The sequence below is a fragment of the Cyprinus carpio genome, chromosome A5 (assembly GCF_018340385.1).
Source record: "Cyprinus carpio isolate SPL01 chromosome A5, ASM1834038v1, whole genome shotgun sequence".
Classification (NCBI taxonomy): Eukaryota; Metazoa; Chordata; class Actinopteri; order Cypriniformes; family Cyprinidae; genus Cyprinus; species Cyprinus carpio.
Genome location: NC_056576.1, coordinates 10,860,700 through 10,888,125, shown reverse-complemented (window position 1 = coordinate 10,888,125; position 27,426 = coordinate 10,860,700). Strand labels below are relative to the sequence as shown.

The 27,426-nt window shown below is 35.8% G+C and overlaps 1 protein-coding gene across 13 annotated transcripts in view; it reads right to left on the bottom strand.

Moving 5' to 3' along the window:
- LOC109090335 (autism susceptibility gene 2 protein homolog) overlaps positions 1 to 27,032 on the bottom strand; it is a 292,074-nt gene extending 265,042 nt beyond the window's left edge. For 8 of the 13 annotated variants that reach the window (XM_042753696.1, XM_042753644.1, XM_042753713.1 and 5 more), the window contains exon 1: positions 25,871 to 27,031. In XM_042753696.1, coding sequence (XP_042609630.1) covers positions 25,871 to 26,143 — 273 coding nt within the window. In that variant the 5' untranslated portion in view covers positions 26,144 to 27,031. Of the gene's footprint in view, positions 1 to 25,870 lie in introns of all 13 variants that reach the window. The other 5 variants (XM_042753647.1, XM_042753662.1, XM_042753671.1 and 2 more) reach the window with 3 other exon arrangements.
- Between the last annotated feature and the right edge of the window lie 394 nt (positions 27,033 to 27,426).

Sequence of the window (27,426 nt, the reverse complement as noted above, 5' to 3'; positions counted from 1 at the left end):
CTCTGAAGGTCACCAAGTACAGTTGGTTGCTTGTTCCTACTCAACCGTATCAGGAGGCGGATTGTGAGAGCACTCCACACACATCCACACTCCCAATGGTACAGTAGTTGAAAGAACTTTCTCTGCTTAACTCGCCAATGGTCTCTGGCACTCATGACACTTCAAATCGCCAACTCTCATTATAAAAAGAATCTAGCCTTTTAGAGATAGTCCATATGGTACTGTAGTTGAAAGAAATTTAGCCTTTTAGAGATAGTCTCTAAAAGTGTATGAAAATATGACTAATATTAGAAAACTGTTTTTTGTCCATACAATGAAAGTCAATGGGGTCTGATCTAAATAACGGGTGAAGAAAGATTCTAAAGATGACCATTTTCATTACTGTGTCACCTATTAACTTAAGATCTTGATCATGCTTTGATCTTTGCTCAACTGTGCTCCAACATGGGTTCAATTTCCAGGGAAAGCAAGAACTGATTTAAAAAAGGGGGTACCTTGCATTTGCAATGCAATTGAATTAGTTTTTGATAAAAGTGTATTCCAATCGCATAAATGTAAATGTAAAAATGTAAATCTAAAAAAAAAAAAAAAAAAAAAAATGTTAATTAGATTGTATTGTATGATCTTTTGTTTGGATGGAGTCACTCATTTATGATTAGCAGCTAAATTATGATTAGCAGTTAGAAGGTATAAAGATAATTTGATATTTCAATCTAGGTAACTGTTCTAAGGTGTGAGGTCACCCACATTCTCAGAATTAAATAAAACAAATATACACATTTTACTTGAATATACTAGTTTACTACATGAGTCAGCTTATGTGTCTACACCAGTGTTGTTGTTAACTAAAACTACTAAAAATAGTTTTCATTAATAAAGTAAAATAGAAACACAAAAACTTACACTTGAATGAAAATTTGAAATGTTCTTGCAACTAACTAAAATAAGTTTAAGTTGAAATACTAAAATTACTCAAACTAAAACTGAGATTAAAATGAATTAAAACTAAATATAAATATTTGGGAAAAAAATAAGTGACTATAAACACCATTAGTAAAACTTAAATAAATAAAAAGCCAATTCAAAATCATAAATAAATAAATATTCTAAATAAAATATACAATTATAATATTATATAAATATTCTAAATAATAAAGATTTTTATTTATTATAATAAAATAATAAAGAAAACAAATAGTATAATAGTATATAAATAACAGTAAAATAACACTGGTCTCACCCATTATAAGTGAATAGATGACCTCATGTGCGTGTCAGTGGCCATGGCATAGCAGGTGCTTAAAAACAGAAATGGTAAGTGTCCCCCACACACGGAGAGAGAGAGAGAGAGAGAGAGAGAGAGAGAGAGAGAGAGAGAGAGAGAGTGAGAGAGAGAGAGAGAGAGAGAGAGAGAGAGAGAAAAAAAGCTGAATGTTAATGCTTCTCTGCCCTTGGAATCTGGAAGTTCAATTACACTGAAAGTCAAGCGACTGACAGTGTGTGCACAGAAGCACTGATGGTACGAAAGAAAAACAACACTGTTCCAATAACAAAGTCAAAGAAAAGGACAGACAAGGAGAGAGAGAGAAATAGAGACATATGACATTCAACTTGTCAAAACTACTTCTTGGATGTCAGTCTCGCAGCTACTTCAAAAACAGGGTTCTCTTTGCAACAAGCTCACACTTGCACTAGCTTAAACAATCAAAGACAGATTGAAAATGGATATTTGAAGAAATGCACATTCAGTCCATCACAGGCAGCAGTAGAGTCAGAGTCAGTATTGTTCCAGCAGGAGAAAATCCTATCGCCACACTTAACGGCTGACATAAGAGACTCTTGTTATTACACGTCTTAAGGCCATTTCAGCTGTCAATCATCTTAAGTGATGATTATGAGGTCACATGTTCTGTTTTAAGTGTTTCCACTGTAGCCACTAACTACTCTGGGCACAGTACAAAACAGAGCATCTGTCTGTAATTTTAAAACAATTAGTTTTGTGTGACTCATGATTTTTGCAAAGGATTGTGTTGTTATTGAGAATCAGATGTATTACTTTAGCTGAATATTTATGTGTGTAAAATCTCAGGCAAACAACAAAAGCAAAACAAAAAGACAACATTAAAAATATAAATGTCCAAATTTGATCAGTCTTCAAAATTATAGCTCAGATTCCCCATCCTATGTCAGAATTAAATGAGAGAAGGAAGGAAACATTGTTATAACAGAAGAGGTTTGGTTAAAAACATGTAAATCCCTTGGGAAACCACAGGCTCTCACCAGTGAAGATTATTTGCATGGAAAAACGTAATTCGATTATTTATATCCCCTGCACAAAAGTGCCATAGTAAAATACGATCTGGATGTTGGAGATACTGTGTTTGTGAAGTTGTGATTTTTCGTTGTATATTCTCTGAATTTTCAAATTTTCACTTTTTATTTTAAAGCTGTACACTTGTCTGTCCCACCTCACTCTTCTTGTCAGTCAACTCGACTGAATGAAATCTGATCTGTGATGCGACTATCATTCGGCACGCTGCATGGAGCAGCCGCATTCAGTTTTTAATTGTAGTGTCTGTTCTTTTACTGAACTAAATGATTTCTATTACTATAGAATAAACATGGGGCGGTATGAGATTCTGACGGCATGATAACCACGGTTTCACCGTATTGTGATTACAGCTCGAAAATATGTTATTTTTAAATGTCTGTGTAAAAAGAAAAAAAATACCTTGACCCCTGGAAGATGAGCAGAGATTCAAAATGATGAATAGAGCAATGATCGTTGCAATGAAAAGGTGAGAACACAAAGCAAAAATGAAAGTTCTAGTTTAGCTGCTGTTAGAATGAGGCAAAAAAAAGAGAACTGAACACAATATATTTTATTTTTAAGAAACGTATAGAACATTTTGAAACAGTAAACATGCCAGGCTAAATAATTAAAACAATTCAATTATTCTTAATTAAGTGCAGTCACTTAAGTGAGCCTAAACCTGCAGCTCAACAATAATCAGAACATAAATAATTTTCTGTAAAAAATAAAAAATAAAATCTCTATTAATGAAGAAAATGCAGTCACTTAAGTGAGCCTAAACCTGCAGCGCAATAATCAAAATAGCTGTAAAAAAAATAAAAAATAAAAAATAAAATATTAAAAACTAAATAAAAAATGCAGTCATTAAACCTACAGCTCAACAAGGTTTTTGGAAACATGCTCGCTTTCTACACATTCATCTTTCAGTCCAAGTTATGATGCATGAATGTAAGGATGTGTGGTCGCACACATAAGGAAAGAGAAAGCGTGAGTGTCTCTCTCTCTCACTCTCTCTCACACACACGCATACACAGTCTCTCCGTAAAACACTCAAACTGTGGCAAAGTTTGTTTTTTAAATGTTGTGATTTTGAACAGATGTAAACAATGGCAGGAGGCTTAAAAGTATAGACGTGATACCAGCTAAATTTAATTATTGTACTAAATCGCAGAAAGAGGGGGTGAAAGAGGGAGATATGAAGATGACACAGACATTTAGTTTAAGTTCAACCTGGAAGTATTTATGTAGCGATAGGCGCAAAAACGTCATCTGTACAGAACATCGTTGTGTACGGAACAGTCTACGTTACTCGAAAAATTCCCATATGATAGACTTTTTCTCTTTTTCGAAGGGGAAAAAAGTTCCAGGGATTCACCTCCTTCAGCCATCCTACACATAGGTGACTCTCACTGACTGCTCGCACCAAACGGAGGGGGAGGGTACTTGTGACTCGTTACGCTCTTCACTGCACACAACTGAGTGAGTCCTGCACTTTCCATCTTTGACGACATGTAAAAAAACTGTGCATACCGCAGGAACGGTATAAGGAAAAAATTGCCTCAACCATCTTCCCATACTTATAAGTGTTTATAAAGCAGCTGTTATCAACAAAAGAGAAGCTTTAAAGGAGTCATCGGATGCCCAATTTCAACAAGTTAACATGATTCTTTAGAGTCTTAAAGAAAAGTCTGTAACATAGTTTGGTTAAAATTTCTCAATGGTAGTGTAAAAAACACCGTCTTTACCCTGTCAAAAACAGCTCTGTCTACAACACGGTGTTTTATTGCATTCTGCTTTAAATGTAAATAAGCTCTTCTGACCCTGCCCCTCTCTGAGAGATGGTAAACTTTAGCTGAACTCATCGCAAAACTCGCTAACTAGCACATTATTAGGAAAGGTGATTTGTAAAGATTCATTAAAAAAACCTTACACTCACTTCTTCTGGAGGTGAAGCTGGAACACAAATAATCTGCGTGAACATGGACGCATTTACGTAGATCGGGGCGCATTCCCTCATGAAACAAATGTAATCCTTCAGCGACTCAGTAAATGATGAATGCTATGATCATTATTACATCCAATAACAGAACACCTCAATCGTTTAGGAGTCATTCTTGTCTACATCTTCTCCGGCGTCCAAACAATGCCGGACTGATGACAGCTCATTTAGGGTGGGTCTAAGGTAAGACGCCAGTCCAGTCTGTGCTGAAACGCTACTGTCAATCAAACTATCGTGGGGGGGCCTGTCTGTGTGATGTCACAAAGACAGTCATCCGAGATCGGCTCAATTTGAGAAAGGGGAAATGATTAAACGAGATTTAAAAAAAAATAAAATAAAAGTCAAAATAAAAGCTTGATGGTTTAATGTCTGAAAATGAAGAAATGAAGACAGTTATACTGTAAAATAATAATAATAATAATAATAATAATACATACTATTTTATATTTTATAGTTAAATATTACAATAATATTTAATAATTAAACTATAATAATAATTATCATCATTTTACAGTACATTTATTTTGACCATTATTATTATTATTATTATTATTATTATTATTATTATTATTATTATTATTATTATTGTTGTTGTTTTTTATTATTATTATTGTTGTTGTAATATTGACATACCTCACATAAATAATTTTTTTAATACATAATTAAAATAGAAAACAAATTTGTAAATTGTAATGTTTCACAATTTTACTGTTTTACTGTATAAATGCAACCTTGGTGAACCTAAGAGACTTAATAAAATAAAATAAAAATAAAAATAAGATAATTTATAAAATATAATAATTATGAATGTTAGTGTATATGTAATAAAAAATATTATTTTTTTGTTGTGATAGTGTGTCTGCTAAGTGAACCAGACGTTATGTTGATAGTCATAAAAGACTTAATCAGGGCGATTATCAGGGGGAAATAAGTATATTATTTTCCACTGAACATTCTTCTTCAACAAATGTTGTCATTAAAGGTCTGAACTTGCAATCAAAATGTCAAAGGACCAAACTCTGGTGATTCATAAAATACAGGTGTCCTGCCACCATAACAAGACCCTTAACCTATACTGCTCAAAGACTGGTTTGTCCCAGTATTGTTAAAAGTTGCTCTGCATAAGAATGACAAATCAGTTCCATTCCTGTTCTCCCAAAAGTGTACACAATGAACCAATTACTTTATTAAGCCAAGCATAAAATGACAATAAATAGTATAGCCTCAATATAAACACACTAATATAGTGGCTACTGCCCTCAAGGACAGAAACCACCACTTTGGTATCTACGAGAGGAGAAAAACGCTGGGTTCGGCAGAGGCCTGCTTGCACACAATCACATCCGTCATGCTTTGGCATTGCTCTGTTTCTCTGGGGGAAAGAGAAAAAGAACTCTGACCTCACAGTTGCCAAAACAACCATCTATCAATATTCATTAGAGATTTCTGCAATAGATGCAGCGACTAAAAAAAAAAAAAACATGCAACTCTCTGTTATCAAGCTGTGCAAGTAATGCAAGACACTGTGGAGATATAAAAAGCAAAGAGGCCGAACAAAAAGCCTCTGTAGCGTACAAGTCTAGAATGCCTTCTAGGCATGAAACGGATTCGAATCTACTGATGCATAGATTTCCTCTCTGCTTTTTTTCTTTTGCTTGTGAGGAGCCATAAAACAACACTAAATGCTATTTAGAGAACCGTCCTTGTAGTTTTCTCGGCTATGCCCCTTAGAGTCTCCCAGATGTGCTTTGCGCTGGGGCTTGTTGGTTTGTTTTCTTTTTATCTTTGTCATTCACAAACATGCATTACAAGGGTGAATACACAAGCACACAGTAATGACAGCATTCTTCTGAATACTGATAGGGTTCTGCTGAAAAGAAGAACTTAATAAAATTCAGTACAGAAGGAGAGGCATGTGTCCCCGGAAAGGTCATCCATCGCTTGACTGGGACCGCAGATGACCTAGTCCAGAGGGCTGCATCAGCAAGCACGGCATGAACGTGGCTATGTGTGTGTGTTCTGCCTCAGTTGCATAGCTGTACTTGATGTAACTTTCTCCTATCCCAGCTTATTATGCAGAGACTATGTCTAGTCATGAATAGGTTGATTTATCCAAAAAGTGTAAACACATTAATCAAAATAAAACCGGCTATGGGTGCATTAGGTAATGCAACAATGCAACATGACTCAACCATCTTCCCATACTTAGTGTTTATAAGATTCACTAATGCTCCAAAAACGCATCCCTAGGGAAAGCACAAGAAAACCAGAGAATATTAGCTGCATGAAATCTTCAAAACACACCATATGTGGGATTATGTTAGTAGGATCTTTTTAATGAATCAGTTCTTTCAATTCACAAAGCCAATCTAATGATTCATTCAAAATTAAGATTGATCCAGTTCAACCCCACTTCAGCAGAGGAGAAGATTATAACAATTAGTGAATGAATTTCAGTCTGTTCCTCAAACAAAGCTACTGTATAACTTAAATATTTATAATGTAGGTTTGTAATGTCAAGGTTTCTTTAACGATCCCAGCTGCCTTGTTCTGTACCACACAGCATCTTGCCTTTTGAAATAAATTGCTGTCAAGTTTGGCATCTTGTCAAGTTTTGAGTTGCAGACAGTATGCTTGGGTTTGTTTGTTTGTGTGTGAGTGTATCTGTGTGAGTATCTGGGTAGTGGAGATCACTGCTGTTTTTAGCAGCCTGCTAACAAATAGGGCTGTCACAGTGAAGGAATTTCCCTTGCGGTAATGTTTAGTGGATCAATAGCACGGTATGCGGTATTATCGCCATATATATATATATATATATATATATATATAGGGGCGTAGCCATCTTTTCAGAAGTGAGGGGGACATAAATTTATATATATATATAAAACATTACAATATAACATTTCTGTAATCTATATAGCCTACCAGTCAACAGTTTTTGAACTGTAAGATTTTTAATGTTTTTAAAGAAGTGTCTTCTGCTCACCAAGCCTGTATTTATTTGATCCAAAGTACAGCAAAAGCAGTAATATTGTGAAATATTTTTACTATTTAAAATAACTGTTTTCTATTTGAATATATTTTATACTGTAATTTATTCCTGTGATCAAAGGTGAATTTTCAGCATCATTACTCCAGTCTTCAGTGTCACATCCTTCAGAAATCATTTTAATATGCTGATTTGCTGAATATCAATATTTAAAACAGATGAGTAGCTACATTTATTTCAGTATTATTCGATGAATAGAAGGATCCAAAGATCAGCATTTATGTGAAATAAAAAGCTTTTGCAACTTTATACACTATATCATTCAAAATCTTAGAGTCAGTATAATTTTTATTTTTTGGAAAAGAAATTATAGAAATTAATACTTTTATTTAGCAAGGATGCTTTAAATTGATCAAAAGTGATGATAAAGACATAATTTCACAAAAGATTTCTATTTTAGATAAATGCTGTTCTTCTGAACTTTCTATTCATCAAAGAAACCTGAAGAAATGCTACTCCGCTGTTTTCAAAATCATCATAAGTGTTTTTTGAAATCTCAGTAAATTACATTTTTAAATCTATTCAAATAAAAAACAGTTATTTTAAGTAGGTTAGTAAAAATATTTCAAAATTTTACTGCTTTTGCTGTACTTTGCATCAAATAATTGCAGGCTTGTAGAACAGAAAGAGACTTCTTTAAAAAACATTAACAAGCTTACTGTTCAAAAACTTTTGACTGGTAGTGTATACTACAGACCAATTAGGACATAAAGTAGCAGTAATGAATTAAAAGAATAAAATTTGATAAAGTATTTTTAAGATATTCGGTGCAAAACAAATTTGATTCATTGTGAAAGGATAATTCTACTCCGCGAGCAGCATGTAGGCAACAAAAGACAGCAGAAACCAATAATTTGTTACGTCTCATTTAGCAGACACTATACTGTACGTAGGAGAGCATTTAACACACTGAATCCGGCGCGACGTGACGAGGCCCATGTGGGTTCTGTTGTCTTTTGACGTTACTGTAGGTTAAATCATAACATGAAAACTTTATCGCGTGATTCGTGTCATCGCGACATACTGTAACATACTTACAGTGTGTGTCTGAAAAAAGGATGTAATCGTCCTGTGTTTTTTTCTGGGGTGCATTTTATCCCAGACGGCCTTTTAGCAAAGTGAACAAACGAACGAACGAAAATTCAGAAGAGCAACAAGAGATTTGAAGCTCATAGCAGACGCGGCCAAGAGATGATTTGCTCTGTGATTGGCTGAATGTTAGTTCACTCAAATCTAAGTAACAAATCAGAGAACACTGCTGGAAATATTCAAGCTGGATCCAAAAAAAAAAAAAATAAAATCACCTGTTTCTAAAAGTGCGGGGGACGTGTCCCCCCCGGTTACTACGCCCCTGTGTGTGTGTATATATATATATATATATATATATATATAATATCTGTGTGTCATATTCAGAAACCAATGAAACCGAAACCAAATAGCACTGAAACAGGAAGTGAAGTAAACAGAAGAAATGACAAAATAACAATCCACATAACAGAACATAAGCCTGATAATAAGATTGTTAAGCTATTGTTAGCCTATTTGTATAACAGTTCATTCTGATCCTCGAATCCGACTGGACTAGAGACTTTCTATTGATATTTCCACCTGCAAGTGGAGTTCTTGATGGGCTGTCAGTCAGTCTTTAAACCGTTCATTCAACTACACATTCAAAAACGCTGATTCATTCAAAGAGAGATGTAATGAAACACGCTGTTGAAATCATTTTAACTTTGAGTGCCAAATTAGAGGGCTCAGCTGACCAGCAATGTGTCGATGTTAAGACAGAGATTTGGGTTTCCTTGGACATGACAACCTATTTTCAGAAATAATAAAGTGCACATCTACAGAGCCCCTGTACAAATCAGAATGGTATACATTATGTTATCATTACTAACCTATTTAATATTCAGTACACATGCTCAAAGTGTCAAACGAGCAGGGCATAAACGATAGTGTTGGGCAATATGGTTATTTTTCAAATCGTCATATCGTCAGCCCGTGAAATCATCGATACACGATATTATAGTGCATGGGTGAAGCAAGAGAGAGACTCTCTGTACTACAGCTGCGTGAGAGTGAGTCTATGGAATCACCAATAATAAAAAAAAATATACTTTCAAACATACTGATAAACTAACGTTAAATATAAAAATACTATATTTAAAACAGCTACTTTATATATAGTCGGACACAACGGTCACACCGCGCGTCCTGTGACAAATTTGCCGCATTTGCGCACGGAAGTTATCAGTCTAAATGTTCTGCAAAATCAGTCAACGGTAAAAATCAATAGTAGATTTCATTAAAAGACCAACAGTTCAACACTAAATATTGGACAAAAATGAACATTTTAAATATAAAGTATTTAAAACAGGTAAGTTCATATATCTGGAGTAAAGTTAAATTGAATGGATGGATGCATCAGTCATACAGCGCTCCGGACCGTGCGCCCCATGACGAGCCCGACGCACCGCCACAGAAACAAGAATGAGATGCATTTTAACATAACTGTGGCATTAAACTCAGTTAGTGAGGGCTCGTTTAAAATATTGTACATATATAGGCCGTTCAGATTACTTGTTAAAGTGCAATAAAATACCTTATATCTGCAGACAATGTAGGCTACGTCTGTTTGTGGATGGAGAATTCTTCACCGGCTACAGGCTCTAATCCTCATTTGCACGCGTGTGTGTGAAATGCGGTGCTGAAGTGATAGGATTATAATAGGCCGCCATATAAAAATTATAATAATTCTTATAATTTAATACATTAATAGGAGAATGAGTCTAATATCGTCTTGACTGTCGACAAAGACATCTGCTATCATTGATATCTCTGACTATCGTCGATAAATGATACTATCGTCTATCGACACAACCCTATCCTATGAAAAATGAAAACATGCAAAAATCGCATTTGCTGCGATTATTCTGTACAGCAGGCGATACAGCGGAAAACTCTGTTGCTATTGCTTTCTGATTGTTGCAGAACTATTTGAGATTTCCATATCTTCCCAAAACTTTTGAGATCACATCTGTCCTAGTCAATCTTTAACATTTTATCATTTCAAGAGCAAGAAGTTGTATGTAAGATTTTGACTCTACTAAAGCATTAAAATACCATAATATGTTTGCAGATATTTAAGAAACATGCTAAGTTAACATATGTGTTTATCTAAAAAATTCTCCTTTGAATATGTGCGTTCCGGGCCGGAATGCCAGTCTTTGTTTTGGTTTGTGAAACCCGCCCACTGCCAGTTTACCCAATTGTATTTCGGCACCCGGGGTTGCCAGTGGGCAGAAAACACAGCGTATTTCATTACATTCATCGTCAAGTGGGCTCATTCCTGTTGGTGTCGTCAATCTGGCAACCTGCGTTTGCGTCAAGTCTGAGGAGGAGGGGCTGGGTTAAAAAACCCTCTCCAATATTTTGAATTTGGACTGCAATACCTAGTTCAACCACTCAGTGTCAATCCTACATACAGCACCTTTAACAATATAGAAAAATTCTGTCATGTACAACACAGTTCAAAAGTTTGGGGTCAATAAAATTTTTAAATGTTTTTAAAGAATTCTCATGCTCAGCAAGGCTGAATTTATTTGATCAAATGTACAGGAAAAAAAAATGTTGTAAAATACTACTACAATTTAATTGATCAAATGTACAGGAAAAAAAAATGTTGTAAAATACTAGTAATTCCAAAGCTGAATTTTCAGCATCATTACTCCAGTCTTCAATGTCACATGATCCTTCAGAAATTATTTCAAGAAACATTTCATATCATTATTATTGTTAAAAACAGTTGTGCTGCTTAATATTTTGTGAAAACTGTGATACATTTAAGATTCTGTGCTGAAGAAAGAATAATACTATGAGATTATAAAACAATTAAAATACAAGTATTTATCAATCTCTTGATAAATCTCAACACTTTGGTCTCAGGGGGCTTGATGTGAAATTCAGTCCAGGACTCTCAGCCCAAAGAACGGTCCAGAGCATTCAACAGCGAAGTGATTAGACGTGTAAATTTTAAGAATGCCCGCAATGCGGTCAGCACCCTGGATCACAAGCTAAAGAACTACGTTTCTGCCGGCAGCACTCTAGAACCAACAGCCTAGAAAATTTCTAGGAAGATTTCAAAGGACCAAACGCCACAAAGGCATTTTATAGCTGCATGTGAAGTGTGTACGTGTACCACACCCATGTGTCAGCAGGGTTTGGAGAGATCATTGCAGGACTGGTGCCAACCACCCCAACTCCCCTTCTCCATGGAATGCAGACCAACAAATAAAATAGGTGTTGTGTACTACAACATACAGCTAAGGGTGAGAACCAAAGCAATTTCACAGAGTAAATAGACATGCTTTGAGTTTTTTCCAAAACCTTCAGGTCAGGAAATCACACAATTAGTTGATTACTTTGACCAAAGCTTTGTTATATCTTTCTCTGGCTCTGTGAAGCGTTAAGCCCATGGTGTTGAGACAGAAACACTATTGTGCTTTCTGCACTAAACAATGACTCTTATTTATCCTGTGGGGTTCAAATGTGTGTTAGCTCATTTACTCCATGTCTGCCAAAAATTCCTGATATGGATCCCATTACAAAACCAATAAACAGCCAGACAGTGTGCCAGTTCTGGAAGAGCACACTCGGGTGTACAGAATAAACCTGCCCAAGGCCTAACCGAGGTGGTTCTTCTAGAACAGAACTTTTCGGCACGATGTGCCATTTTTAATTTTTCTGGTTAACCACTAAAATGTTGTCGACCCCTGCTCTAGAAAAAGAAATTGCCAAAATCAAAGTTCATTCTTTTGAACTTTCTATTCATTTAAGAGTTTTCACAACAATTGTGCAACACAATTTCCACATCATATTTCACAATATTACTGTTTTTACTGTATTTTTGGTCAAATAAATGCAGCCTTGGTAAGCATAGGAGATGTTCAAAAACAAATCAAACTATTTTAAGACTAGCTGTAGTTTTTTTTTTTTTTTTTTTTTGCATTTATGAAGCGTGACAAACCCACATCCGTTACTGCTGTCAACTGATGTCATGTCACTAAGGTTAAAACATCTGACCGAAAGACAATTTTCCACTAACAACTGGAATACAGTCAACTCGGAAGTCGGAACTGATGGCAGTCATGCACAACTGTGACCCTCCCTGAAGACTAGGGTGTTTTTCTTTTATTTCCAGAGTATTGTCACTCATGTGCTGTGGCAGCAGTGTGTGTGTAGTAGTGTGCTATTTCCAGCCTCAATATAGCCAGACTGTGAGGGCCTCTCTGTTGCCCAGTCAAATACCCACAACATCAACATAACAGCTGCTCCCCAACAAACACCATTTGACCATGAGTAAAGCATTCTGTATAGCATCTTATGGCATTAACATGGAAAAAACAGAATGCTGTAGACACACTCCTCAGGATTTCCAAGACAACAATTTAGGGCTGAACAATTAATTGCATTTGTGATAATATCGTGATATGAAAAAACATGATATTTCAATCGCAGAAGCTACGATTACACTCAGTCTGTGACACGCAAGAGTAAAGAGGTGTTCGACTGGACTTGATGATCGTTTGGTGTATGACATCAAAGTACGGCGAGAGAAAGCATAAGGAGATGTCCGCTCTCTTATAGCTCTCACAGTACTTTGATGACACATCGATCAGTCTAATCAGCGCTGCTTCAAGTCACACACATCTAAGCAGTCTTCAGAGGAAGAATCAAGTTGGTATGCTACAGTGTTGCCAAGTCCGTGGTTTGGGGAACCCAAATATAAAACGTGTATTTTACCCCCTGGATACCGGTGGACCCCCCTCAAAATGCGATTGGGCTAGTTTTAAGTAGCAATTGGTTGGGTTGATTGTGAAAACCTGGCAACCCTGGCACGCTACACATCGAAATGTTTGAAAGCGTATATAATATGAACATACTTCAAAACACATTGAGATTACTTAAGTAGTAACAGTGTTACGGTGCATTTCATTACTGAAGACTTGGACCATAGAATATACTGTATATATTACCTTATTATGTATTATTTTTATTTATTTAAAGTCTTTCTAAAGCAGTGGTTCTCAAAGTGTGGGGCGCACGAGTGTTGCAGGGGGCGTGAGGGCCATCAGCAGAAAAACAAAAGAAATAAAACAGTAAACAGCCAAAGGACGCAACTCAGAATGGGAGATGGATCGGTTTGTGAAAGGGAAGAGAAAAGCCATAGATGATGTCGCACAGACCCAGGCAGATGCTGGTCATTCAAAAGCTAAATGCAGAAAATATGACGAGGCATATATCTTGCTCTTGGCTTCACTCACTGTGTCTATATCGGACGCCACAGTTGTCGCGTCACGCCGCAACAGCTCTACTGTACACTGGACGCGACAAAGCGACCGTTGCAAATCATTTTAACTTTGTGTCAGTACATCATAAATAGAACAAGCCATCAGTTTAATGTTGGGTTTTGTCGAGTTGCATTGCGCTGCACCGCGCCGGAAAGCCTGTTTGTGTCTTGTGCCTTAGCAGACAGCATGAAACCCACAATAAATAAATAAATAAATAACAAAGAGAATAATAATAATAATAATAAGAGTTATTCTCTCTATGCTATTTTTCAATGTTTCAAGTGATGCAGGTGTTTTTTTTTCCCTGCAGGTTTTTTAAATAAAAAAAAAATTAAAAAAATAAAAAAAATCCTAATGTTTAATGAAATTATTTGTCATGACCAAAAAAGTTTGAGAACTGGTCTGAAGTTAACAGACAGTGTTTAAAAAGTGCAGTCCACATGTTTACATATGTTTATTACAGTGACTTTGAATTACCTAAAGTAGTGTGGTAAAGCAACAGATTTGTTTTCATATTTCTGCAATCTTCTTCAGTTTGTGATTTGTATATTAATGTTTACACCAGGCTTATTTGTCAGTGCTTTATGCTGTTATAATTATTACATGCTTACAAGGTTGGAAGTTCAACAAATCAGTCAATAAACTACTGTGATTGCAGTTGTTTAATAAAAATGTCATTCATATCAATTCATGCATCAACTAATTTCATCGTAACATAGATCAGGCCTACAGAAAAGAACATTTCTGTTTAATCAATTCTAATATTGTGTTGGTCGTACTATACAATGATTTTTAGCTTGTCTTTGTTGAATAATACAGAACATAAAGAGCTTTAAAAATTAATTGAATATTAAAATCGCAATCGCAATATTATTATTATTAGATTGTTTTCCAAAATCGTTCAGCCCTACAACAATTCCAATTAGACATTAGATACTACAAAGACAAAAGCCATACTTTTGAGCAGCACTTCTTAACTGGTTCTGCTTCAGCACTCAGATTGTATACATAAACCCAATGTTTTTCATACAACAATTAATCGAAATGTCCTTAAAGGAATAGCTTACGCACCATCAGGACATCCATTTGTAAATGTGTTTATTTCTTTATCAGAACCGAGAAATTTAGCATTACATCACAACTCACCAATGGGTCCTATGCAGTGAATTCATTCATTTTGACGGCACCCATTCACTGCAGAGGATCCATTGGTGTTCCGACAAAGATGGCCTTAGGGTGAGCACATTTTCAGCAGACTTACAATTTCGGGTGAACTATTCCTATAAATTCCAGAAACTGTGTAGGCCCAACAATTTGCTGAATTATTAACATGACAGACTTGTAAATGCTTAAACAACAGTGGAAGTATTTTACAGTCATTATAGTCTGCATGTTTCTAAATGACAGCTGAATTACAATGGGTTCATGCTCTCAGCAGCCAAAAATTCACCATACACAACACAATGTGGTCAGCACAAATTATGTTTATCCTCTTTGAAGGTGAACCCATATTTAAGCTAGTGTGTGTCATATTTTTCTCCAAGAATGAGGGGATATCAAATGCTTTTTCATTTGTCTAATTAGGCTAAAGTGTTTTAAGTGAAATTGTAATTAGTGAAAGACAAATCTGAAATACCATTCAGTTTTATTGGATGTGCGTTCTTAGTTATTAAAAATAAAGTATATAGAAAGCCCTTTATAAATACGCCAATAAATAAAAAGTTAAGCCTATTTATTTTCACATGACTTTAAAAGTAAAAGAGTATTTCATTATTTGGATTTGGCATCATTCATTCTTTGTGAATGCTCTAGAACACACAATAACTTTGGCACAGTAATCCTGTTTTAGAATGTTCATTTCACACCTGTAAGATTGCTGGCAAGAGGATTTCCAAGACATCAGCCCCCCACCCAGAACTTGCCTGCAGACAATAACACAATGTCTACACTGGAAGCAACCAGCTCTGACTCATGCTGTGACAGCTTGAGGTTCTACTCTGGAAGTGTTGACGCTGCACGTCAATGTTCACTAACCACAGATCATCTGTATGCTCGAGGCTATGTTTCAGCAACAGGAAAATGGAAGAATAGCTTGGATAACAGTATTATATTCAGCAGAAATTCACTGGAATAAATGCACAATCAAAAACTGAAGAATGAACTTTATGTTAATGTTTGTTGAGCGACAAATCAACGTATGAGAATTATTCGTGTAGGATCATGTGACAGTGAAGACTGGAGTAATTCCTGCTGAAAATTCAGCTTTGCCATCATAGGAATAAACTACATAAAACAAATATTCAGAGAAAAACTTCTTCTTTTAAATTGTAATCAACAATATTTCACAATTTTACTGTTTTTATTGTATTTTAGGAATCAAATAAATGCCTCCTTGGTTAAAAAATAAAATAAAAAAATAAAATAGATTATTTCAAAAAATAATTCCAACCACAAACTTTTGGACAGTTGTGTATTTATTTTTATATAAATATCATAAAATATATAAATATTATATCTAAAAAATATCCGTAGCCTAAGCCTTCATATTAAGTCACACAATTATTATAGTTTAAAAATGTGTGTGGTTATGTTTTATCTATGTTCTAGAATGCACTATATTTTATGTATAATCATTTTCTATTCTTAACTGTTTTAAATTCATTTTAAACCTCTTAAATCAATTTTTACATTTTTCTTAAATTCTTAAAAAAAATGTAATTTCAATAATTCCTTGTTTTATTGTTATTATTTTCTTTTATTTTATGTAAAGCACTTTGAATTACCATTGTGTATGAAATGTGCTATATGAATAAACTTGCCTTGCCTTGTCTAGAATTCCTACTTGTGTCTAATTCTGTACAAGCATACTGTATCTAATCAGAATCTAAGTCTCCCACTTAACCATTTAAAAGTCATGGAATCATGAGGGACGAGTACAGCGGAGAGTTCCGGAGAAAATCAGCTCTGGCTGTCTGGCTGTTTTTGGCTCATGTTAGAGGAAATATGATTATGCAGAAGGGGAACGGTTTCATCAGCACCTGGAGCAGTGCATGAGAGGGGAGGTTAGGGCCGAAGGGGGGAGGGGGGAGGGTTATGAAGTGAGCACATAATTTAGCCCTGGCAGGAAGTCATTAAGCTGTGAGCTAGAATACAGAGAGAAGTGCTGGGAGCGACTGTTCAAGTAGGGTGCTGACACTTTTTGTTCAAACAGAAAAACAGAAAGCCGATGACTATGACTAAATTACTAAATCGTGCAAAATATGGTAGTTCCTGAAAAAAAATAATAATAATAAATTGGCAAAAAAAAGTATTAAATAAGCATGTAAGCAAGGAAAAAATAATTTAAAACTTTTAGCAACTTTCAAAAACCATTTAGAAATAATGTTTATCAACTTAAAGGGATAGTTCACCCAAAAAGGAAAATTACCCCATGATTTACTCACCCTCAAGCTATCCTACAGTAGGTGTATATGATTTTCAGATGAATACAATCAGAGTTATATTTAAAAATGTCCTGGCTTTTCCAAGCTAGATTTTTAAGCCCAAAAAAAGTGCATCCATCCATTAAGGATGTAACGATTATACTTAACACACGATTCAAATCACGATTTTGATTTCATGATTCGATTCACAATTTTTTTTTTCCTTTAACAAAATTCGATTTAAGACCAATTATAAATTAAATGTGTCCTTTTATTATTGCTTGGACAAAATGCTGCACATTTCTTTGTAAAATTGAAATATAACACTATAATAATATACTAATATAGTACTTGCATATTATTGCATTTGTAAGTTGCTTTGGATAAAAGCGTCTGCTAAATGACAAAATTTAAATATAATGTAAAAGTAATTTACAAAAATAAATTGAAATTTTAAAACAAGCCCTAAATCAAATAAATAAGTAACACAAAATAAATCTCTTTGTATAAACAAAATAAGGCTTTGTCTGTGCTTTTTCCATTTTAAATTAGAGGCAACCACTGCATTTTAATCATGATCCAAACAAAGATGCTACATGCAACATGAGCAGTTTTTAAATCTAAATTAGATTGTATAATTCTGAAGCATGGTTTGACTTCAGTTTTGTGAAACTATACATAAAAATATCTGCATGAACCTTCAGCAGATGAGCAGATTCACTCTCTGCCAGCAGGTGGTGCTTTAAGCGTTTCCTTGGTTTCCACTGTAAACAAAGCAGGGATGGATTTATTTATTTTATTTTGTATTATTTATAGGGAGGATGGATGGAAAGAATAAATTCTTTATATTTTCTAAAGACAGTAAGTTCCCTTCAGACATGCATTCATATAAACGCCTACCCCCTAAAAGAATTGCGATTTGTTTAGCATCTCAACGATTTGAATCATCATATATTTGAATCGATTTTCAACAGGCTTGCGGTTAATCGTTACATACCTACCATCAATCATAATAAGTATTTCACATGGTTCCAGGGGGTTAATAAAGGCCTTCAGTTTATAAAGTTTCAAATATGGATATTTTTCTTACACGAACGCATCAATTCACTTCGGAAATGCTTTATTAACCCCCGGAGCTGTGTGAAGTACTTTTTTATGATGGATGGATGCACTTTTTTGGGCTTCAAAATCTCGACCCCCATTCACTGCCATTATAAAGCTTGGAAGAGCCAGGACATTTTTAATATAACTCAGATTAAATTCATCTGAAAGAATACACCTAGGATGGCTTGAGGGTAAGTTAATCATAGGGTCATTTTCATTTTTAGGTGAACTATCCCTTTAATATATTAGCAAAATATTCTGAGAACATATTTTTATAAACTGGGATCATCTCATGCAAATGAGCTGTATACATAAAATTCCCTGTATGTCCAAATGGAACACATTTTTCAATAAGTCATCAGATCCAACGGGACAGAGAATTACATTTTGCAATTGGTTTGATGACCTTTCCTGCTAGCGCTCAGCCAATCAAGACCTAGGTTAACTCTGAATAGGTTACTGAGGCTTACAGGCCTTTTGTTTCACACCAATCAGCAAAGCATAAATGCAATAAAACGTACTAGGGGAGGGTAACTGAGAGGGAATGAGTGTGAGAGAGGGGAAGATAGGCTGCTAAGAACCTCTCCCATCTCCATATCTTATTTCAATGTGGGAATAGCACTCTCAGCAATTATTCTTAATATTAGTCAGACCATAAAGGCGTTTCCCCGTGGAGCCAAGGCAGCTATCTCACGTTCAGAGCAGGAGCTTGTCGACAATTGTTACGCTAATTGCTTTCACAGCAAGCGCCATTTATAAAGAAAACATGCTCTAAGACACACACAGAGGCTCAACATACAAGACTGCACACACACACTCTCACTCCGACTGTGCCAACTAAGAAGCAATAATGTGCAAGTAAGACCTGGTGATTTATCAAAAATTGCCAATATAATCATGATGATTATGTTAATGATATTAAATAAAGCAACACTGTGAAAAGGGCAATTGTTTTAATATTTGTCCATTAACTTTCACTTCACTGAATCGATTTAAAACAATTCAACAATTAATTTGCACTGAAAAAAAAAGTTCCCTGCAAGGCATTTTTTCATGTTAAAGGTGACCTATTATGCCCTTTTCTACAAGAGGTAAAATTAGTCTCTGATATTCCCATAGTGTGTATGTAAAGTTTTAGTTCAAAATACCCCACAGATAATTTTGTATAGCTTGTTGTTGACTTTTAGGGTATGAGCCAAAACGCAATTTTTGTGTTTGTCCCTTTAAATGCAAATGAGCTGGTGCTCTCGCCTCCTTTTTCAGGAGAGGGCGGAGCTTCAAGATCTCATGCTCCAGGCAAAACAGGACAATATCACCCAATCTGATTGTACTGTGAAGTAAATGCGTGTTTATGAATTTCACAGACGGAGAGCATGGCACGAGAAAAAAAAATGACATAGCTGGTCTCATGGTGCCTTCGCGTGCTATCACATTATGAGCTCTAGAGCCCTACACGGGCCTCAAATTTAAGCCCTAGCCTGGCCTGTGTACGACAGCTTATCAGAATTACCGGCCCGAGACCGTCTTTTTTCCCCCATCTCCCTAAACAGCTTATACTACTGTTAAGCTATTAAAATAGTTCAGTTTTGTATGTAATAGCAAAGTGATTATATTTAGTTTCATTTTTTTTTTTTATTAAGTTAATTTAGAAAAACATGTGGAGCATTTTTTGTTCGTTAAATATAAGTATTCATTTTTTTTTTAAGTAACGACCAAGTGGCCAGTGGCAGACAGTGAGCCTATATTCAATCAATTTAGCCTTCTCAAATCATCACAACTTGCCTAAAATAAAATCTTTAGATATAAATCAGTTCAAGCATATAGCAATGTTTAAACGTTAAACCTACACAGATAAATGTGCGCTACATTCAATAGTTTCTACGGAGAATGGAAGCTAAAGTGTGCGCAGGATATGGAGGCATTTTTTTCATCACTAATTGATGGATGTCTAAAATATAAAAATAACGAGAAACCTAAAACAGGCCCAAGGCCCGGCTTGCTGAACTATGACATGAAAATTGGCCAGAAGCCCGGCCCGAGGGGTGTAAAAAAAGTTGGGGCCCCCGGCCCGAGGGGTGTAAAAAAAGTTGGGGGAGCTGAACAAATTCAAGCGGTCGGCTTCACATTGCTTTCATATGCAATTTTTAACTACCACATTCCTATTTATATTTATTTCCTATTTATATCATTTTGGTATCACGTGAAAACAGCATCAGTGAAAACAGACAGGGACAATGGTAGCTTTAGCAACATTAGCCTTACAGAGAGCCAAGAAGCTCTTTCGGAGAACAAAATATGACGCATGATGCTTACTTTGTCTGGAGCTGACGTTCGCGCACAAATCGTTGGTATCGATCCCTCTTTCAGAAACTATCTTTGCACAACTCCAGCGCTGAACTGACCCTCGTTTGTGAGGCAGTCTGGCATAAAACGAATAGCACAAACATAAAGGACTTTTCCATTTTTTCCCTTTTTTCCCTCGAAAGTGAAACTGAACCACCGTGCCTTTAACGGTCTATGGAGACTCCTATGTTCGTTAGTGTGTCCCAACTCACGACACTTTTAATGGCTTTTTGGCACTGACATTGTATCTCCAGCAGCTACAGCAAGAAAACAGTAATGGTGGACCGTTGCTTCGCACTCAGGGTGGGGTCTATGCTAACAGGGCAGAGAGCGTCACAAATGGGTGGGACTTTCCCTAGTATGACGCTTTAAAGGGAGAAATCTGGAACCGTTCATTTGGAGAGACTGTTTATGATTTATTGGGATTAAAAAAAAAATTGTGGGTGGATTTTTACCATTATAGGCTGGTTGTTTTCACAGACTGTGGCCACAAAACTGTGTTCAAACACCTTATAAAAGTGATAGATGACCTTTAAAACGTTTTAGTAAAACTATAAGTAGGTAAATATTACTGTTCCTTACTAATTGTATTAGTATGTAAATATTATAGTTGATATTTAATTTTTAGTATTTTGATGGCCGATAATAAGTAAATAACAATTGTAACAAAGAAATTTCTATTTCACATGATATTTAATAAATTAATAATGTACAATTATATAGCACCAATGATTCCCATAATGAAAAAAAAAATGACAAATATAGGCCTTGGCAATATATTGGATTGATTTAGTTATTTAGAGTTATACTGGTAGATATAACTAATTTATTGCATAACATTATAGTTCCTCTTTCTGTAAAAAAATAAGTAAAAAAAATAAATAAAAATAAAATGATAATAATAATAATAATGACAATAAATAATAAAATCTCCCTTTTTATTTCAGAGTAAAGATACAAATATATATGTGCAAAATAATAATAATAATAATAATAATAATAATAATAATAATAATAAAATCACATTAATTTTCAACTGTATTACCCAATCCTATATATGTGCAATCCATATCGAGGTATAAAGTTGCCAATTTTAAACTTGTAGAAGTGTAAACTGCTTGAAATACTATATATTTTATGGCCACTTACATGAACACAAAGAAGCCAATAAAATAAAGAAGCTAAAAGAATTTCCTTTGGTTAGATTAAAGCCTTGTTTGATATATTTAGTCAACAAAACTGTACATATAATGATTTGAAACTTGTTTGGAGAAATGATTCAACAACACCCAGAAACAGTCAGAAAACCACAACTCGGATAACCAAAAGCACTGAAAACGAAAGTCAAAACAGGCACCAACACGTCAGAAACAAGTTTACAGCAAACATTTGTGGTGTCAGATGGAACTACACAAGTCAAAAATTACTCATATGCTCATAAGTCATAGCAGAAAAACATATCCTCAAATTCAATGTGCAAGTGTGTAACAGTAATAGTTTTCACAGAATGAGAAACTTGGACCAGGAAAGGCCTGACTGTTTAAAAAGAAAACACTCTATTACTTAATGAGCCACTTATGACTCCTCTCAATTTCTTCCCCATTATTTTTATTGCAATTTTCAGAGGAGCACTAACGCTAGTCTGTCGTTTCTGTCTTCCCTGAACAGCTTTCTCTGCCAGTGGGTGTTTCAAGAAAAAAAAAAATTCCTGGAAAACAGTACAAGTGATAAATAAGGTGAATTTTCAAATGTGGCCGTGAAAACTGCTTACTGTTTACAGTCTTTCTCAGAACATAGTGTTGACTAGCATTGAAGTTAATCAAGCACTAATGAAACTACATGACCTCAATAGAATCTTTAAAAAAAGCATATTAGGTCACAGTTTTCATTATCATTCCCTTATGTCCACCTCTTCATCTCCTACACTCACGTGCTAACTCTTTCAAAAAGTGAAATATAGCATTAATAAATACTCTGTCCAGTGCCTAACCACATCTCTCCATCCTCCTGTCTGACATGTGAAATATTTAGAATGGTTATCAATAGTTTTGACACCTTCAGAGCAGTTAATGTGCATCAAAATATCCTTGACATATAAAAAGTCTTTGTACTATTAAAACACCCTGCAGGTTTCATAGCTTAAAACATATTCCTCGTTATGAAATGAATAAATAAATAACCAAGCTCCAAAAATGGTTCATTTAGATATTGTGTGATGTCACACGAGCAAAGATATTTGCCGCTAGAGCAAGACATCGATAAATGGTTTTACATCATCGCACAATAGGCCTCATCCACTGATTTTTCAAATCAGAAGTATACTATTTTATAATGCTTTGTCTATAATTGGAAGTTTTATGTGGATAATGCTTTCAAAACGCTTACTCACATGCAATATCAAGGGATCGCTGATACTTTTCTTCAAATGCAATGACGTTAGCCAATCAGTGGCTGTTTAGTGACCTCAAAAGAGACCTGCCTCCTTAAAACTGATCATTTCAGACAGAGGGTCAATATGAGGGTTTAATATAATCTTATCCACATAAGCCTATATATTTGTCTTTGTGCAAAAAAACAAAACACTGGAAAACCTTAAGGAACATTTTTATTTTTATTTATATATATATATATATATATATATATATATATATATATATATTATATATATATATACATACATACACACACACGCCATGATGACTCAACTCAAACTGGAGATACACATTACAGTACAATGCTTTAATACTTGCCAAAACTTTCTGAGTTTCCACTATGCCATCATCAGCCTCGCTTTCATTTTATTTATTAATCATTGAATAAAATGTTTTTTGTGTCTATAGTGAAGTCAGATATAGTCACAAGGAGAACAAGGAGAGATCAGATCATCACTATAACACAGAAAAGCAAACAAAACACTTCACAATCACATCATGTAAAATTATACAATTAAATATCCAACTTGTAACATTAAACCCAGAGGAATATATAACTATACGGCTCAGCAAAGAGGATTCACATCCTGTACCCAGAACAACCACACACTCACACAAGCCTCCTCATTCTCATGAGAGGGGAATAACTGCAGCATTCTTATCAATTAAGCACTTTATTACACAGAAGGACTTAAAGAGCTGGGAGACATTATGTAATTTTGCTAAAAATGTATCTCAAAGCTTCTACCACACCACATCATATCCCACAGCTGACATTTAAATGTGGAAAAATTCATATGCACAGGTAAGCTGATTCAGAAGCAAACCATTATGTATCAAACAAATGCATCTGATGGATTTCTTTTCCATTGCCAGATGAAGAGCTCTACTCTAACTATTCATCAGACATGCAAAACACAGGGAGAAGTTCAGAGAAAGATGCATTTATCTGCAGTTGCCTGAAATACACTGCTAGTGTGGGTGGATTCTCAAAAGAATCATGCCAACTAGAACACCTTCTACTTATATTAAGTGATGTGCTTTTAAACAACTAATATGAGCAGGACTATAGTCTCTAGGGCTCAGACCGTGACTGTTTGTTATCAAAAATGAACGTGTTGATGAAAATGTAAGCATGTCATTATTAATCAGACCAGGGAATGCCTACTTATCAGGGTCAAATGCCTGAAGACGTCTGCAAAGCAGAGAAATTACCACTCAATTAGCAGTTTAATGTTTAAATGAACACAGACTGGCCTTTTTATATAAATGTAACATGTAAATCATTTGCTCTCAAGAGGTACTATGCCAACTGTTTTCACAGTGAATGTAGAAGTATATCTGTTTGTTTTTGTGACTGAGCCCTTTTTTTACAGTTAACTGGTCATGTTAGGCCACTGTCATTTGTCTTGAATGTACCCACACAGACTCAAACTCGCTAGCCAATAATAACCCACAACTTCAGCTGACTATACAACCCTCTGTCAAGGCTGTTTGCACAACACCTATGCAAAGCCCTCGTTCACTTGCCCTTATTAGCTTGTCTATTGGTAAAACAAGTTTAAACATATCACTTGATGAATCAGTGATCCTGTCTGGAACACACATGCACACACACACAAAACAAACACAGCGCACATTCACTCTATAAACAAGGTTTACAGTACTTTACCTTGACTTAAGGAAGCAATTGGGACATAATATAAGTGATTTCTGTTTTTAATTTACATATGGGTCAATGTCAATGATGTTAGGCCATTCAAAAAAAAGCACTAAAACTGAACTAATAAAAATGGCTATAATACATCTATGATGAACTTACAACTTTACAATTTCTGAATTAAAAAAAAATGGCTTAAATTCAAAAATATCTAGGCAGTGTAATGTAAAAGACTATTGGCCTAAGTAGGTTGGTATAATCAGAATAATCACTGCAGCTAGTTTGCTTTTAAATATTACTTGAACATGTTACATAGCCAAATCAAAGTCAGTGTGGCACCCAACAAGTAGGAAACCATTTTGGTCAAGAAAAAACAACAACATGAAACATAAATAATAAAGCTCCTCATAACTGTGTTAAGGCCATTAGGTTAAAGAAATTATATATCACATATTTGACCTGTTATGAAAAGGAAAAATGACTTGCACAGGTCAAAAATGAGTAACCCCCCCAAAATGCCTTGATATTTCCAACTCAAAACGTACTCAAGGTTCAAGTAGAGTATTTTAGTCTTTCCAAAATCTCAACACAACGGTTTTAAACTAGACTTTTAGTTAATTAATCTTATTTTTAATCAACTTGGACGACAGTATTTGTCATAGCCACAGGAGAGTCATTGTAGGAGACTCAGTTTTGCATGTTAACAGATGTGTGACATTTACAGCTCCTCTAAATTAAAAAAATCCCCCAAAACCATAAAAACCGCAACTTCCCGCTGTCATGAATCATTTAAACACTTTAACACAAAACAAACTGAAGTCGATACTGAATTTCTTGTTATGCACACTTCAAACAGACCCTTCAGAATGATTCACTGTATTCCTCGAAGTGACCAGGTTGTCAAACAAAGCTGACACACTTCTGCAAGAGTGACAGCGCGAAAACAGCAACAGACGTGACCTCTATTACGTCACGACGGCTACTATCCCTGTATTATTATATCATCAAAAACGCTAACTTGGAAAGGAACTTCTGGAATGCGGCGCTGTGTTAACAGCAAACACCTGTTTAACACCCTCAGAAGCGGTTATGTCATCACAATCGTATAAAGAAAAAGAAAGAAGAAAAAAAAAACTTGAACCGTCGCTGCGGCCACAGACGGTCGGACGTGTTCAGAATATTTAAACCGATTCTTACCTCGAGACGGTCCAAACTGACGAAACTGGCTATAGCAAATCCATCAATAATATCCTCCTCCTGAGAACTAGACTCGCGTCTCTTCCTCCGGGGGGGTCGAGGGGTTCTGCTCGAGGATGTCGAGCGTGGCGGAGCGTTTTTACCGGGACTTCGCTCCGGTTCGGAACCAGTCGAGGGGCTCCGATCGCGGGCTTCCCCGGCGCGCGCCTCCCGTTTCCGTCCCCTCTCGCGCTGCGAACGGGATCTGCGACTCTGCTTCACTTTCCCTTCCATTTTAAAATCGTTGCGTTGTCCTCCCCCCGCCCCCCCGCAAGAACCAAAAAAGAAAAAATGACACTCGATCACGCCAAAACCGATCGATTCCACACAATCAATAAAACACACCCATAGATACTGAAGCCTGTAAACAATTCACAGTATGACCTTGGATGTTAAGCTCCGTAATGTGATAAACAAATGTGATCCATGCAGGTTGAGGCGTGTGTATAATCCAAACCACAGCGTTACAGGATCGAAACGCCTGGCTTCAATTAAACAGGTGCAAAATGGCTGTTTAATTACAGTAGCGTGAATTCCAAGCGCACGGCAACTTTGTTGCAACGGAACACAACAACATCAGTGTGTGCACGTAATGCAGACCGCGCGCTGGATTCATGTTGCTGGCCCTGCTTTCATTTCCACCCGTTTCATGACCCACTGTGTCAGAAGCAACAAAATAAGCATCCGCGTGTATGTCAAACAATTTACAAATACTTATTGCATCGGTAAGTTTCAGCATGAAGAGACGCCACGAAACCATCCGAGACAACACGGTCCGCGTCAAGCTGAAAACGCTGTTATATCCCCCAAAGATCCTTCTTCAGCACACAATCCACCAAAAACAAATCATATCCAACCAGGAAAAGAGTTCTTTATCCAGCAGAGAGTAAGTTGAACGCGTCCATTCCTGAACGCTGCCCGCTCGCTGCAGCTGAAGGGAAAGACGTCGGCGTGTTTGTCGGAATACGCAAAGCTTCGCTAAGTGGCTTTAAAGAGACAGCGGATGATTCGCATCTCCTCTTCTCTCTGTTCTTGCTCGTCACAAATCGCACTGCGAAGTGTAAATGCTTGGAGTCTGGCAAACTGACGTACTTCCGCCACTTCTGCGATTGCCAGAGGAAGTGAGCTGGTTTATTATATTACTCCGAGTAACTTATTTCTTTTCGTGGCATGTCATTTGTAGGGTGTTTCTTGTCTGTGACGTCCGCCTGTCAGCGGGTGGAGAGACGCGCAGTCTATCTGTCCATCTGTCTATCCATCTATCTATCTATCTATCTAGTCTGCCTGTCTTTCTAGCATACTGTCTATCCGTCCAGCCATGGTTCTTTCTGTTTACCATTCTATCTACCTACAGTACCTCTCTATCATCTGTCCGTCCATCCATCCATAATTCTTTCTACATACTATTCTAATTTATACATCAGTCATCCATCCTTTGTTCTTTCTATCCACAATTCTGAGATCTATCTATCTATCTATCTATCTATCTATCTATCTATCTATCTATCTATCTATCG